Consider the following 15878-nt stretch of genomic DNA (forward strand, 5'->3'; position numbering starts at 1 on the left):
ACTCTGGTACTGCTATGTTGCCTTGAGCACCTTGGTTAGTTAATATCAATGCTACTACGGTACTGCTATGTTGCCTTGAGCACCTTAGTTAATTGCAATGCGATTATGCTACTAGCTAGCATGTTGTGATTTTATCTGCTGCTCTTTGAGAAGATATATATATATATATATATATATATATATATATATATATATATATATATATATATATATATATATATATAATTGGCTTGCCGCCTAATTGTTGCCTAGCTGGTGGTTCACTCCACCGATTTTCACCAATGCTTTTTTATTTGGGTCAGAGTTGTCCTTGTTTGTTGCATGACTCCTGTCAGCACTTTTTTTTTTAGTCTATGCGTTATGATGTTTGCATTTCTGGAGCGAGCTGCCTGTCCGTAAGTCCATTGCTTACCTGTTTCAAACATGACCTGTAGACATGCTGATAGCTAGCTGATGTAGGTTGGCCCCGAGTGGAATGGTTTTCCAGTCAGCAGGTTCTCTGGTTGTGATTCTCATATTGATTAGCAGGGGCGTCATTCTCGTCTTTTCAGCTGCAGTCGTTGTATCTGCATGTAATTAGAGCCCGTTTGGGTCCCGATGGGCTAAACTCTGGTCCTATCACATCGGATGTTTAGATGCTAATTAAAACTATTAAGCTTAGACTAATAAAAAAACTAATTCTGTAACCTCCGGGCTAATTCGCGAGATAAATCTATTAATCCTAATTAATCAATGATTAGCCCAAGTGATGCCACAGTAAACATATGCTAATTATAAATTAATTAGACTTAATAGATTTATCTTGTGAATTAACTCTAAGCTTATGCAACTAATTTCCACACTTCCCCTATTGTTCTATTAGGAGGGGGATTGAGTATCTCTTGGAGGTCCCAATCTCCACCACCCATTTTTGAGGGAGAAGCTTTCGGGTTGGAAGGCTAGGGGAGGACTCCACAGTCGGAAGAGAAGGCGAGGGAGTAGGGATGAAAAGGAAAATGGAAATTTTCTGTTACCGGGAATTGTTTCTGAGATTTTATCGAGATTTTGGTTTATATGGAAATGAAATCGATTACTGAAAATATGGAAACAAAAACGGTATTTTCTTCCGAAAACGAAAACGATTTCGGCCTCTTCTAACCGTTTTCAACAACTATCGTATTTAGCCGGTATTTTACCGCCGATAATACCGAATTTGAGGAGCTGTCACTAGCGGCCCAGTCGCCCCAACCCAACACCACTCACTAGACCTCTCCTCCCGTGGACTGTGACCCGCCCCCCCCTACTGCCTGTCTTCCTCCTGCCGCTCTCGCACTTCCCGGCCGGCGCGCCGGCGCCGCGCCCCCGTCCCCCCTCCTCCCCGCTTGCTCCTCTCCTCCGGCATCCCACCCTCTCTTGACCCGCCGCCGGCCCCTCCAACCTCCCGTGATCTGCCACTGCCCCCTCCGGCCGATGGGCCTCCCACAGTCCCGCCCTCCCGTGACCCGCCCCGCCCGCCCGTGACCCGCCCCCTCCGGCCTCCTGCTCTCCCATGATCCGCCGCTGCCCCCCCTCCGGCGGCGACGCGGCTCGAGCCTCGGGCGGACCGTGGACAGGCACTCGTCTCGTGGCTCGATGGCGGCCCAAGCACGACAGTGTGCGCACGGACGCTCGCCTTGGGGTTCGGCCGTGGCCGGCCGGCGTGCGAACGGGTGCTCGGCGCGCTCGGCTCAGATTGCAGACGGTCGCTAGGCGATGACGAGCCAAGCAGCTAGCAATGGCACTGGCAGGAGATGTGGTTGATAATGATAACTATTAAGAAGTACTAGTAAGAGTGCCCGTGCTAACACTACGGGTGCATTTCAGAAGCACAAAAAAACACCACATGATCCACAGTCCAAAATAAGAATTATTAAAACAACCAAAAGAAGATGTAACATACAATTATTATATTGATAAGTAGCTTGCCCGTACTAACGCTACAGGTGACACTTTGTCCATGCATATTAAAACAACCAAAAGACAATATATATTTCCATAGTCAAGCATAGAATGAAATAATTCACAAAAAAAGAGAGAATATAATGAAATATCTGTTGCACAAAATGACAACCAATTAGTTCACGAGGCACTATCTTCAAATAGACTACAAAGTTATGAAATGGTTCACATAATTATCGAAGGTATTGGTCATGTTCAGCTGTTGCAAGCAAACTCATGTCCTACAAAAGAGCATTGGAGCTACATGAGCATCAATGATTAAATTTTGCTTGGTGCACTTAAAAGAGGTTGCAAATTTTGTGTAGAATGTCAATTCAATGGAATAATTAAATTGAGATTACAAGAACACTTTAATATTAGCTACTCGTTTGCCCTTTTTGGTGTTTCGAAAAAAAGGATTATCAGAGCAGTAATTATCATCACACTTCAAAATTAAGAGTCACATCAAATTTTTACAAGGCAAGCATCATCTATTTTAAAAAAAATTAAAATACTAATAGGAGTATTAACAAATATTACCTTGTGAGTTAGCTGTCCTTGCTCTTCATTTTACATAATCCATGATGCTGCTGATGCAATATGATTATAACTAGAAGTAAAGTACTGTCGACAGCTGACGCACCTTGCAGGTTCCCACTTGCGATGCCTTGATGCCCCCACCCTTCCCCACAGAAATTTAGAGTTTACTTTGTGATGTCATCATTCTAGCAGTCTCCTATTCAATAGATCAGTGAAGCATTTTCTCCTTGATGACGTCAATAATATGATCTATAGCACTCTCATGTTGAACAGATGAGTCAGGCATTGCTCCCTATGACTTGAAATTTCTTTTCTAATACTCAATACACTTGAATTCAGTACAATTTCTTTTCTTGAGACATGTTCTAGCACCACTTTGTTTTAAAAGCAATCAGTGTGTCAAAACCATTAATGTGTGAATTATCGCTTGGTACACACCAAATTATGAAAGGGAGCAAAAAAATTATTTTCACTCAAATCATAGTTTGACGGAAAGCACTATATACATAAGAGATTGCTGAACAGAAGGTTACCTTTATCATAGGAGATTGCTGAACAGAAGGTTACCTTTATCAGAACTTCGTTGGAGCTTCACATTGCAGTCTTTGAGATATCATCTGTTTACTGAAGAATTGCATTGCTATGTGAAGTAGTCCTTAGATAGAAAGATGGGAAGTAAGAAAGAAGACTGACCTGAACGTAAAACTTCAGTTTCAATGGGAATGACTGTTGCCACAGTAGTATGACCAGAACTAATAGGTGATGAAACTACAGGCTGCGGCTGTCTAATGACCAATACTGGTCACAGAAAATAAGTTTATAAATTGTAAAAAAGAATGTTTCAATCACTAAAACTTACTATCTCTTTAGTCTATGCGAAAGCCGAGAGTGAAACTCATGCTAGTGGTTGATCAGATCTGTACCATGTATTGTAGTAAAAGAAGACATGTTACAGACAACACATGTGAACTGCCAAGCAAATTTCCATAGTAGCATAGAGCAGAATAGTATTGTTTAACAAAGTAAGTATTATGCTCCAGCAATTAAACACAATGGAATGCAAGTGAAATGCCAAGCTAGAAATCTAGAGAAAAGGAGGAAATGGAAATGCTTACATCGATATCACTTGTGGATAGACAGAGCCATTTTCTCAAAGATCCAAAGACTTCCACCTGCATGCAATACTGGGAATGATCACCAAATAGTTCAAAGCTATCAGTTCTCCAACACAAGAGAATTAACTTGCCTTGCACAACAGATACTCTTGCACAGCAACTGCCCATGAAGATTTCTCTTCATTAGAATGTGAGATAAAATTGCAGAAGCCAAGAATCTCTGCAACAAATAGTTAATATCTATCAGTACTATCTACATCAATTAAATTCTAAGAAAAATACACAGAGGTAGGACGTTTTACTAATTTCAGTGTAAGAGGGAAAGAACAGCCTTCAGCAATGCTCAACATTGTAGTCGATACAAGAAAAACAGTGGCTGAAACAACCGAATATGATATATATCTCTTTCTCTAATTAATATGCAAATACTCGAGTTTCAAATGCCGCAAGTGGCATAATTAAAAGAACAGTATTGGTGATAAAATTTAGAGTAAAATGCACCGTGGGCACCAGAACTTGCAGCGCTGTGTCAAATAGGTCCATGAACTTAGAAACCGGACATCTAGCCCCTCGAATTTGCGAACCCGTTCACCCCAGGTCCAGCCCGGTTTTGCATGGCTTGCATAACACTGTGTGGCCAGGATTTGCTACAGTAACCCCGGATTTGCTACAGTACCGTGGTTTTGTTTTTTCCTTTTCTAATTTATTTCAGCTGAATTTTGAAAAATCATAACTCTTCGATACGACATCGTATAAAGATGATTTTTATATGAAAATTATAGTCCTCGATGAGATCTACAACTTTCTAGTTTTGAGTTTTTTCATTTGATGAAGTTAAGTTGCCCAAAAAATTATACAAAAGTACAGCACCATAATAATCACGTACTTCTGTTTGTCGCACTAGAAAATTAATATATTTTTCTGTTTGTTGTCAAATGAAGACACTTGTATACTAAAATTTTAACACTCTAAAAGATCTAGATTCTTATAGTTTTAAGTTTTTATATTTGAAGTTGTTAAGATGTCGATAAAACAGTATAAAACAGCATATTAAGTACGCGAAAGACGTTGAGGCTTTATACTATTTTATCGACATCTTAACAACTTTAAATGTAAAAACTCAAAACTACAAGAATCTAGATCGTTAAAAGTGTTAAAATTTTGATATACAAAGTGTCTTCATTTGACAACAAACAAAAAATATATTAATTTTCTAATGCGACAAGCAAAAGTACGCGATTATTATGGTGATGTAATTTTATATAATTTTTTTGAGCACCTTAACATTGTCAAATGAAAAAATTCAAAACTAGAAAGTTGTATATCTCATCGAGGGCTATAATTTTCATATAAAAATTATCTTCATCCGATGTCGTATCGAAGAGTTATGATTTTTCAAATATTCAGCCGAAATAAATTAGAAAAGAAAAAACAAAAATGCGGTAACTGTAGCAAATCCTTGATTACTGTAGCAAATCCGGGCCGCACAGTGCCATGCAAGCCATGCAAAACCGAGCTGGACCTAGGGTGAACGGGTTTGCAAGTTCGAGGGGCTAGATGTCTGGTTTCTAAGTTCAGGGACCTATTTGACATAGCGCTGCAAGTTCAGGTGCCCACGGTGCATTTTACTCTAAATTTTTTTAGATAAGTTTGCATATATTATTGAGTTTTGAGACTGCATTAGGAGAAATCTCTGCAACTACCTAAGAAATACAGGGCTTGCAGTCCCGTACCAGGGGAATTAAAATCATGCACAAATTATGCAAAAGCACAACATCAGAGAGTAGACTAATGCTGACCAGGCAGGAGCAGGCAAGGAGGAAAGACCATGCATATTGGAGAGGGATCGCTGTACAGAATGCAGATTGGAGGCAGAGGGTAGCGACCTGCACATTGGATCTTACGGTGGAGTGACAGGAGGAAGCGTCAATTCCTGTAGATCCAACCGCCGCCTCACCGTTGCTTGCCGGGGGGGGGGGGGGGGGGTGTCTAAGAGCTTGAGACAGGGCGGATGAAAACTTGGGAGAGAGGAAGGGGAAAGAAGAGAGCACCTCCGCATGGGCCGCCGCCGCCGTACCTTCCCCTGGAGCTGGATCGTGCTTCACTTTCCTTCTGCCTCCGCTTCCTGGAGTCGAAATCGAACAGCCCTCCGCTTCCGCGGCGACGGCCGGCGGGGACGGCGGCGGCCGGCGCGAGGCGCGCTAGGGTTGGGGAGCGGGAGGCCGGGAGTTGTCGGCAAAATTGTAGGTGGTGGGAATCGAACCCTGGCGGAGCACTGCGCACCGATGCGGGAGTGCGGAGGGCGGTGGTGGACTGGTGGGGCGGGGCTTCGCGCTAGGGTTGGGGAGCGGGAGGCCGGGAGTTGTCGGCAAAATTGTAGGTGGTGGGAATCGAACCCTGGCGGAGCACTGCGCGCCGATGCGGGAGTGCGGAGGGCGGTGGTGGACTGGTGGGGCGGGGCTTCAACGCGTTGAAGCTGGCAGATCCGAAGAAGATCTGCCGTAGGATCGAGTTGAAACCAGGTAGCAAGCCATTTGAGCCATTGATTTTGAAGTTGTTTTCCTTGCTACACTTTGTTGGGTAAACCAGTTTTGTTATCTCTGCAGGGAATGTTTTTGCTGGGTGTCCGTAGCAAAGAACAATCGGTGCTTTAGAATTTGTTATAAATTAGATATGTACCGCACTACTGCTTGTGTCATTTACGGCGGCAGTTTGGACAACTAGCTCTAAGACAATTTCTTTTACTGCTTGTGTCTATCTTTGAATTTGATTAATGATCGTGTATGCAACTATGTCATGTACACCATATGCAACTATGCGTTAATCGTCATGTATCGGTTGGATATTTGGATTTAATGTCTTAATCGAATCTTTAGTATTTGCATATAAGATGTCATGTAGTTAGTGATATGCTCTATTGTTTGATATGTTTATCATTTTTGAAATATCGTTTTGATGGGTTTCGATCGTTATCGATGTGTTTTCAACCGTATATTTTCGTTTTTGAAATTACCAGAATACCAAAGTCATTTTCAAAAATATCGTATCGTTTTCATTTCCGATGAAAAAATATGAAAGTGGTGGAGCTTTTCACCGATCGTTTCTGACTATTTTCATCCCTGTGCCAGAGTGATCCGAGAGCCTACGGGATGATGGAAAGAAGGACAAGTCTTGTAACTCCTCGTGTCAGTCCGCACTGTTGACAATAATCCAAGAAGAAGGTTACTGACTTGCTCCAGTACCTCTGCCTGCAGAATGATTTAGAAGAAATAGACACTTGTCCCGTACCTCTGCTCGTTATCGAGATAATGCGCGACTGGTCGCGCAGAAACCAATCGCGCAACACCCTACCATATGCTAGCATGTGTAAACTGAGTAGGCGGGAGCGCACCTTCTCCATCCTTACTGGCACGTGTCCCATGCATAGTTGGCTCCCAACATGTGCAGGAGCACCCAAAAAGGAAAACTGTCCCTTTCAGCTAATGTCACTGCTAACGTAGGCATAAAATGTTAGATACTTTAATGATGAGCACCTTCGAAAGACTGAACTGGCAGAACCTCGAGATTGACAAAGTCATCATAGGCGTCTCACGGTCGACGGGTACATCGCCTACCACTAAAATAATAATGTCAGTTGAATCCTAGAATAAACCTAGAAAAATACGAGCACCCTTACCGAGTCGAGGACTCGAATCCAAGTGAATAGATTCCACCATCGAGGATTGCTGTCAACCGACTGCACCAATTAGTGTCGATCATTGTTTTAAATAGCGGGCTAAGCTATTTAGCTTCTAGTCTCAAAAAAGAGCTAATAGCCCGGCTAAATGGAGCTATAGCGGGATATTGCGGCTAAATTACACATAGAAGCAAATAACGGCATCCTCCTCAATCAAGCTATAGCCGGCTATAGCGGAGGCTATAGCTTGCTGTCAACCGGCGCGAGCGACGATTCCGTGAGCCAGTTTAATCACCGGCGCCTTTTACCATCGGGGCTTCCTAGGCTGCATGGCCCGAGCCGAGCCGATCGTGGCTTCCAGCCTCCTAACTGAATACATTAATGGAATGCGAGTGATTAGCTCACGTTAATTAGTTGGCGGTGATTTCGTGGATTCGAGTTCCCGTGCATGTAAGCAAGTTGAGTTCCCGTACGTGCATCAGTGCAAGAAGTCCATAAGGGCACCCGCAGTGTGGTGGGGCATCGCTTTCCCACTGCAGCACCCGATGCCCAGTTCCAAAAATCAAGCATTGGGGACAGTACTATTACCAATGCCCACTCTTTCCAGTCAATAAAATAGTATTATCCAATTACATGGCCGTTGGGCTCAACCACCAATGGTCACCACGGCCGACCGTTGATTTCAAAAGACACTGCATATATATAGACACATTACCATCTCCACACAACACTACTGACCACAATCCTATTAAAAAACCAGCCGTTCAAATAGACAAGTCCTCTTCTGGAAGCCTCACAAATCTGCTCAACTCCTCACTCTTTAGTTCAGATCCACAAGTTGCAAACACACAACCGCAGCAGTAGAGCCAAAATTTCCAGCCACGCCATTATCCCATGAACTACCCACCCCAAAACATTCATCCAAACTTCCATGGTCATTACCCACACAATATCAATCCATTTCCAGGTCCAAGCTACCAGAGCGTGCCTCCCACAGCAGCAAGCTACCATGGAGGTCCTTTCCCAAGAAATATTGGGCAGTATTTGCCAGGAGTTCTTGGAGGTTTTGCAGCTTATAACCCAGTATCTCCAGTGGGATCAATAGCCTCCTTTCCAGGCAGCGGAGGCAGGGGTTCGCGGGTACTTGCTGTACAGGTATGCTGGCGCCCAAGCCAGGCCCCGACCCTTGCGCCGCCATGGGCTAGCTGGGCTGCCTCCGACGGCCTGTTGCTGGTCTGCACGTGCCTTAGCGAGTACCTTTGCTTTCGTATAAAAATGAGAAATTTAATCTTGATCTGAACAATTGATATTATGAAAAGATAAAATCACGGTAAAATAAAAGTTTAGCAAAATGTCCAATTTTACAATGGATATATTGTTTCCAAGTTTACAGTGCTGGTTACAGGAGCTGACTTTTGGTCTCAAGGAAGGCAAATGGACTCAAGCTTTTGTTTCCAAATTTTAGTCGTACTACCTTTGCTTATATGAACTCCTGTTTAAATACCATCACTCTACCTATATTTTGACAAATCCAAACAAAAATATATTGCCAAATGGAATCAAAAGAAAATTTTACAATCCTGGAGCAGAACATGCTTGACAGAACGCTGGGCTCCAACAACACGATGCTGGCAACTGACAACCTCAGCTCAGATCAGTGGATGGTAGGCAGCTCATTCTCCCTCCAAGCCGAGAATCCTCCGGCGATATCGGTCAGTGAAGCCCTGAGAACGAATGGTGGCGATTAATGGTTGGCTGCCATGAATTAAAACAGAAGCCTAGAACCAACCAACTTTTGATGAGGAGAGGACGGAGATGATGGAAATGGTCATGCTTACGGCAGAGCGCAGCTCGGTCGCCGCCACCAGAGACCTCTTGCCGCTTTGGCAGCCCGGATATGGGTCTATTGATAAAAGGTCCCTCCTCTTGATGCCTATTGATAAAGTTTGGTGTATTCGATCTCGAGCCAAGAGCCCACTCAGTCAGGTTTATGCTTTGCTTTGCCCGAAAGTATTCCTCATGGTTGCAGAGGTTTTGTCAGGGAAACTTCGCCTCACCTCACCGCATGGAATCCAAGAAGCTCGCCCAGCCGAGCGAGCCGAATGCGCTCAACGTCTCTGGAAAATAGATCTGCCACTCTGTCCTGGCCGGCGTCTTCTCGTGCAGCTCCCATCGCCCCCACAGCGCACATCTCCCGTACCCGTTCGGTCTCGGATCCAGCCGCTGCTCTCCATTCTGTTCATCACCGGCGTCCGATCCGGCTGTCGCTAGCTGCCGGCATCCACTGAGTGCTGCTCAGCTCAGCTCAGCTGCTGTCCGTGGAGGACGGACGGCGGCCGACGGCCATGGAGAAACTACAATGGATTCTCTCAGCCGGGACCAGCTTCTTCGAAGAGACCCAGATGAACAACGAGCTGGACCGCCTCCGAGCCACCATGCCCAAGGCTCGCAAGCTCATCTGTCGCGTCGAGTGGGGCATGTTCAAGGACAAGGAGCTGGCGAAGCTTCTCTCGCATCTCAAGGACACCACCTACGATGCAGAGGACTTTCTCCGCGAGCTAGATGACCAGGCGCTGAGGCAAAGCATACAGGACGCTGACCGGAGCAGGGCAGGTCAGCTCCTATCTTCCTCTCTGAATCTTGCCAAAATTTGGATCCTTCGTGGCAAAGCAAGGATAAAGGAGATCCAAGATAAGCTCGACAAGGTTGTGGCTGAGATCGAGGGGGTGCTCAATCTTATGGGTCTTATGAGCTTTGAGCCATCACAGATCATGCCGGAGACGAGTTCGGTCATTAGCGCTCCGGAAGTTGTTGGTCGTGATGGTGAACGAGATGTGTTGATCGAGATGCTTGGTGTGACGATTGGGCGCGAGGCCCAACGGGATCAGGTGATCAAACTATTGGGAGTGCAACTCACTGGGGGCAATAGCTCTGAAGGTGGTGGGTCTAATCGCCGGAAGAGAGAAGCAGCAAGCAATAACGGTGTCGCTTCTACATCCAGAGCTAAGCAACCAAAAGGAAACAGCGGCAGGGCCGGACTTGCTGAGACTACTAACTGCACCAACAATGTTTCTGTCATCTCGATTGTTGGTATTGGCGGTGTGGGGAAGACTACCCTAGCTCAGTTCATCTACAATGATCCAAGGGTGCAACGCCACTTTGGTGTGGTGATGTGGGTCTGTGTCTCGGACTTGTTTGATAAGAGAAGGATAACAAAGGAGATCATTGAAGCCATCCCTGGGAAGAAATTCGACACATCATCGTGCAGTCTAAATGCTCTGCAAGTCGAATTGAAGGAGCGCCTGAAGATGTGCCCAAAATTCCTTTTGGTGTTGGATGACATTTGGCCGAATGCCAATGCATATTGGGAGGCATTTTATGCACCTCTGAGGTACGGACCTGAAGGCAGTATGGTCTTAGTGACTACAAGATGTCCAGTGGTTGCTACTCGTGTTACCACAAGCAACTGTGAGCCTGTCCAACTTGAAGGATTGCCTACTGATATATTTTGGGGTTTCTTCAGAAAGTGTGCATTTGGTACAAATAACCCAGAGTCATATCCTCACTTGCATGATATTGGTAAGAGCATTTGCACTAGGTTGCGCGGGTCTCCTTTGGCTGCAAAAACACTCGGGCGCTTGTTGAATATGAGCCTGACAGAGCAACACTGGAGTACTATCCAGAAGAGTGAACTATGGGAGCTGCGGCATGAAGAGAATGAGATATTACCGGCCCTTCAACTCAGCTATTTGTATCTGTCAGAAGAGGTTAAGAGATGTTTCATATTTTGCTCCATGTTTCCCAAGGATTATAGCTTTGGAAGAGATGAGATAGTTAACATTTGGGTGGCCGAGGGCTTTGTTGTGCCAGGGGGAAGCATGCGTCCTGAAGATGCTGGGATTATTTACTTTGATGAATTGAGAAACAGATTTCTTTTCCAAACCGATCCAAAATGCCCGAATAAAACAAGGTACGTAATGCACGATCTGATCCATGATATGGCTGTGTCCTTTTCTATGGATGAATGCTTGGTGATGCAAGATTTAAGAAACCAGAACAAGAAGAGCAGAATGCAGAATACAGTTCGGCACATGTCGATTGAGGTGTGTGGTGAGTCATTGACCAGAATGGGAGATATTCAACATTTGAATAAATTGCATTCACTTAGGTTTGGAATCAGATTTCATGTTGAAATTACCTGGTTCAATCAGCTCTCTAACATTCTATTTTTGAGCCTAAAAGGCTGCCAGCTGGTAAAGCTACCCGAAAGCATATGTGAGTTGCGTTGTCTTGATATATCTCGTAGCAGTGTACAAGAATTACCCGAGAAATTCTGGTGCCTTTACAACCTACAAGTTCTTGATGCCAGTCATTCAAAGCTGCAAAGAATTCATCAGGGCGTAACAAAGCTAATCAACTTGCGCCATCTAGCACTGCCAGCAGAATCCTCTGAGACCTTGTCATGGGTAAGAGGGCTTGGAAACCTGTCTTGTCTACGAAACTTGAGTGAGTACATAGTTGCAGAAGAGAGTGGGCGAGGGATTGATGAGCTGAAGTTCATGAATCAACTCAATGGAACGCTTTGCATCAGATGTCTTGCTAATGTTTGGAGCGAGGAAGAGGCTGCTGAGGCTAGACTTGTTGGAAAGCAATACCTCAAGGAACTTGTTCTGCAGTGGCGACAGGGATCATTAAGGTTGACACGCAGTGATAATGGAGTGCTCCAAGGCTTGCGTCCGCATTCAAGAATTGAATGCCTTAAAGTCGATGCCTTTTGTGGTGATAGGCTTCCAAGCTGGTTTAAGCCAGAAGACCTTCCAACTTTGAGAAGCCTGGAGTTTTCCTACTGTGTTTCCTTGGAAAGTTTATCAATCCCCTGCTTTGCCGATGGAACACAAACGGGTGGCAATTGCAATAATGGGACGCAGCATGCAAGCAGCAGCATCAGTCGCAACAATGGAATTGTGTCCTTGGCCTTTACACGCCTCACTACTTTAGCTGTTTTCGGATGCTGGGCGCTGACAAATCTTGAGCAGTTCTTGACCCCAGAGATACTGCCATCCATCAAGTCGATAACGCTTGAGGAGTGTGGGGATCTTGTATCAATACCGGTTCATACTTTTGTGGGGTTTGCTTGCCTACAGGACCTGAAAATATGTCATTGTCGCAAGCTGGAGTGCCCACGGGAAATGGTTCTGCCCCCCTCACTCCGACGACTCTGTATAGTGAGTTGCAATGAGCTGGACAGGTCATTCCCAGCCTGCCTAGAGAACCTCACCTCTCTCACCCTCCTGCAGTTGTGTGGATGTGGCTGGGTCAAGTGCATCCTGTCGAACTCGATCGTCACGCTCACATGCCTGGTACTATGTGGCTGCTGGGAGTTGGCATCCATCGGAGGATTGCAGGGCCTTGCATCCATACAGCATGTCGAGCTATCTCACTGCCCTAAGCTTACTGAGGTGCAACAGCCCTTCGAGAAGAAGGAACTACAGACCAAGGAGGGGAAGGAACTACTCAAATATATGCATAGATATTACAGGGATTTGGATGCAGCAAACCCAATATGGTAGTTCCAGATCACATGTGACTATATGGCTTATCGCAGCCGTATAATGTGCATCCAACGGCTGAGTTGCAGTGCATGTGAGGGGGCAGTTAGATGCAATCCAACGGCTGACTCAATTTTGATCCAGATGCCTCAGTGCCAACCATGGTGATGGTGTACTTTGGCCAACCTGCAGCTGACATATCTACCAGACCATATTTTAGAGGTATTTATTCTACCCTAATTATCCAGCCCAAGCGATGTATTCTCACTGCTATGTCAAAGTTGGTCATACGATTTGTATCACTGGGTTATTCAGCTGCTTATATTTGCGACTTTACTTGTGTTCAACTTGAGTGGGAGTCAAGTGTACTAATGCGCAAATATTGTTGCAAATGATTCGGTGATGTTCTGAAAATTTGTAAAACTAGGTGAATTCCCCACGCGTTGCCGCGGGATGTTTTGTGTTATTTGAAAATACTATTATTGGATGATGTTGGGGAAGAGTTTAGGTTTGGTTCATTTGTTTAAACAAAGTTGAATTATTGTATAAATGTGATTCAGTTTTATTGAATAGATAGGTGCGGACGATATACTTGGGAGATATTTATGTAAAGGGAATTGAAATTATTTAGGAAATAACATAGAATTTTGGAGAAAGTAGCTAATTTGTATTTGCACTTGTGGGCTCCTCTTCAGTTAAAATAGCTTGCAGGTATGGTTGTCCCTTTTTTGTGTATTGAGCAATGATCATCGGGTTGTTAGTTGCAAGGTGCTTGGTTATGTCTTTGGTCTGAGAATGGCCAGAAAAGTTAATGTTATATTAGAAAATGAGTAGTGACATGGTTGATATTTATTTCAGGGAGCATAGATAGGATTTTTGTTTACCTTTAAAGCTTCTTGCAGTTAATCTAGCAAATATTGCTACAATGATCCCTTGCTTAGATTTTTCAAGGAATTCAGCCTCGTTAAATGTTTCGCCATGTTCACCCCATAGTTGTATTTCCTGTGTTTGTTCCCTGCGACCATTAACTTGTTAGGAATTATTTATAAGAAAAAAATGTTATCAAACATGAGTGAACTATATGAAGGTGCATACTCTTGGCCTCGAATCTTGACTTTTCGGAGTTTTGTACTTGATGTTGCGCTAGCAAAATCATAAGGTCCTATATGGCTGATAACTCCTATTAAATTTGTAAGGAGTGTGTGTGAGATATGTTTTTAACAGACCAAATATGGGAGTGACTTGGAAATACCTAGAAGTGGCTTTGATGTAATGTCTTTTGATGATAACTGATCAAATGGGCAAAATTTGAATGCATAGTGGGGGATCTTATCTCCTCGTGAATCAAGACGATGGACCTTCGACTTGGGCTGGAACTGTAGCATGTACTTTTGATGGTGATAGATGCATGTCCTTTGTTTGCTGTCAACTGCAGTAAGATTTGTAAATATATAGACTGATACTTGGCCTTCAGCAAGTAAAGGTCAAAACTGTTGTGCAAGTTTCTTTGGGACAGTAATTTGAACCATTGTGCCCTGTTATGGAATAAAAGTGGAAGGCATGGATATTTTAATCAAGAAATATGGAGTAAGGTCAAATATGAAGAAAAGAATACTTTCATTTTCATCAATTATTATGCCATCAATACTGATGAGTGGATCTGCAGATTTGGATCTCATATTTTTTTGAATCCCATAGTCTTGTAAGTCGACCTAGGATCTTGCAGTCTTGTTGGCCTAAAGTAATGTCTTGAAGCTTTTTTGTCGAGGTCATGATTTTGGCTTGTCTGCAAATGAGAAAGTATAGTTTTAATATGGAGCATAAGATTAAAATAGCACGGCAAAGCTGAGAAAAAAATAGCAACATAGCAATAGACATGTGAAAGTATCAACTTATAAGAAACACATGCATGGTATGCAGAACTGAATTTGGGAATATATAAAATACCTCATTAGTTTAATGTGCACCACTGGTTATTTGAGAGAAAACTTCTGCATATACTACATTGTGTGTACAATCCTCAAATGAAGGAGGACTATTTTCTATCAAAACTCGCAACCCCTTTGGTGAAGTAATTCGTGAGAAGGCAACATATAATTGGCCATGTTGGAACACAAAACTCATTTAAGAATGGAAGTAACAAAATAAAGGAATTGCCAAAACTACCAGAATGAGGACAATTGGAGATTTATAAATAATAATAAAGATGGATCACAGTTGTTACCTGAATTTGTCAAGAAGGCCAATGTTGCTGCTACATCTAGAAGCAAAATCAATTTATGTGAACCTATAGAGAGAAAATCCAGAACAGTTTATGCAAGAGTTCATAAGAGGAAATATGTCAAACAGGTTAGGTGCATCAAACCATGTGCAAGTTTACTCACTTTTTGCTTTGATCAGGAAGCTGTGCCCTCCCTATACACGGACTCCATGAATTTGGTGCAACCAGCAGCGGGGAGATCTAAGCCAAAGCAACAATGTAGTGATCACCAATTGTGGAAAGGAAAAGACAAAAAAAACCAACCTTTGGTCCTTCGGGATATAGGCTTGGGGATGGAACAATAGAATGGCTAAAGGGGGTGGAGTTTATGTGAATGCTGCAAATGAATGCCAAGAACAGATCCACCATGGCAAGAACGGTAGCATTCATTGGCAGAGGCAGTCGAGGAGGCATACAATGAGGTGCCAAGATGCGGCGGTTGAGTGGGCTGGCCGAGTAGCGGGACTACGGGAGGCACTGCGCCTGCAGACGTGGTGGGACGGGAGCGGCGGGCATTGGCGGGAGGTGGAGCGGCGGCCGCAGCGGGAGGCGCGTGGCCGAGGTGCGGCGATTCAACGCCCTCTGCACCGGCAAGCGTGGCTGGACGGCGGGACTGCGTGATGCTGAGGCAAACTTGCGAGGCGAACAGGGGAGGAGCGTGGCCAGTGAGCCTGTACGCCGAGCAGGCCTTGCACGCGTGAGCCGTCCAGCGCCGGTTGCCAGCCCACCAGCGAGCTTTTTTTTTGGATCAACACCAGCGAGCCTTTGTGGGCAGGAGGTCC

General features: G+C 44.3%; 1 protein-coding gene and 2 long non-coding RNA genes across 4 annotated transcripts; 1 reads left to right on the plus strand and 2 right to left on the minus strand.

Annotated features, from left to right (window-relative positions):
- Nucleotides 1-1976: 1976 nt before the first annotated feature.
- Nucleotides 1977-3668, minus strand: LOC120639732. Its single transcript, XR_005661635.1, has 3 exons — nt 3190-3668; nt 2497-3120; nt 1977-2198 (listed from the first exon to the last, which is right to left on the minus strand). It is a non-coding gene; the product is annotated as an uncharacterized LOC120639732 (long non-coding RNA).
- Nucleotides 3669-9322: 5654 nt separating this feature from the next.
- LOC120639733 (disease resistance protein RGA2-like) lies at nt 9323-13228 on the plus strand. Its single transcript, XM_039915619.1, has one exon. The coding sequence runs from the start codon at nt 9633-9635 to the stop codon at nt 12855-12857; it is 3225 nt and encodes a 1074-aa protein (XP_039771553.1). The 5' UTR covers nt 9323-9632; the 3' UTR covers nt 12858-13228.
- A 146-nt stretch (nt 13229-13374) lies between these two features.
- LOC120639734 lies at nt 13375-15878 on the minus strand. Of its 2 annotated transcripts, none has more exons than XR_005661637.1 (7): nt 15513-15878; nt 15221-15297; nt 15061-15123; nt 14089-14622; nt 13932-14016; nt 13721-13851; nt 13375-13625 (listed from the first exon to the last, which is right to left on the minus strand). It is a non-coding gene; the product is annotated as an uncharacterized LOC120639734 (long non-coding RNA). The 2 variants fall into 2 exon arrangements; XR_005661636.1 differs by having other exon boundaries at nt 15361-15877.

The sequence above is a fragment of the Panicum virgatum genome, chromosome 7K (genome assembly GCF_016808335.1).
Source record: "Panicum virgatum strain AP13 chromosome 7K, P.virgatum_v5, whole genome shotgun sequence".
NCBI classification, from domain to species: domain Eukaryota; kingdom Viridiplantae; phylum Streptophyta; class Magnoliopsida; order Poales; family Poaceae; genus Panicum; species Panicum virgatum.

Bases quoted from the DNA above. Each gene is read 5' to 3' on its own strand.
- LOC120639733 (XM_039915619.1), top strand. From the start codon at position 9,633: ATGGAGAAACTACAATGGATTCTCTCAGCCGGGACCAGCTTCTTCGAA.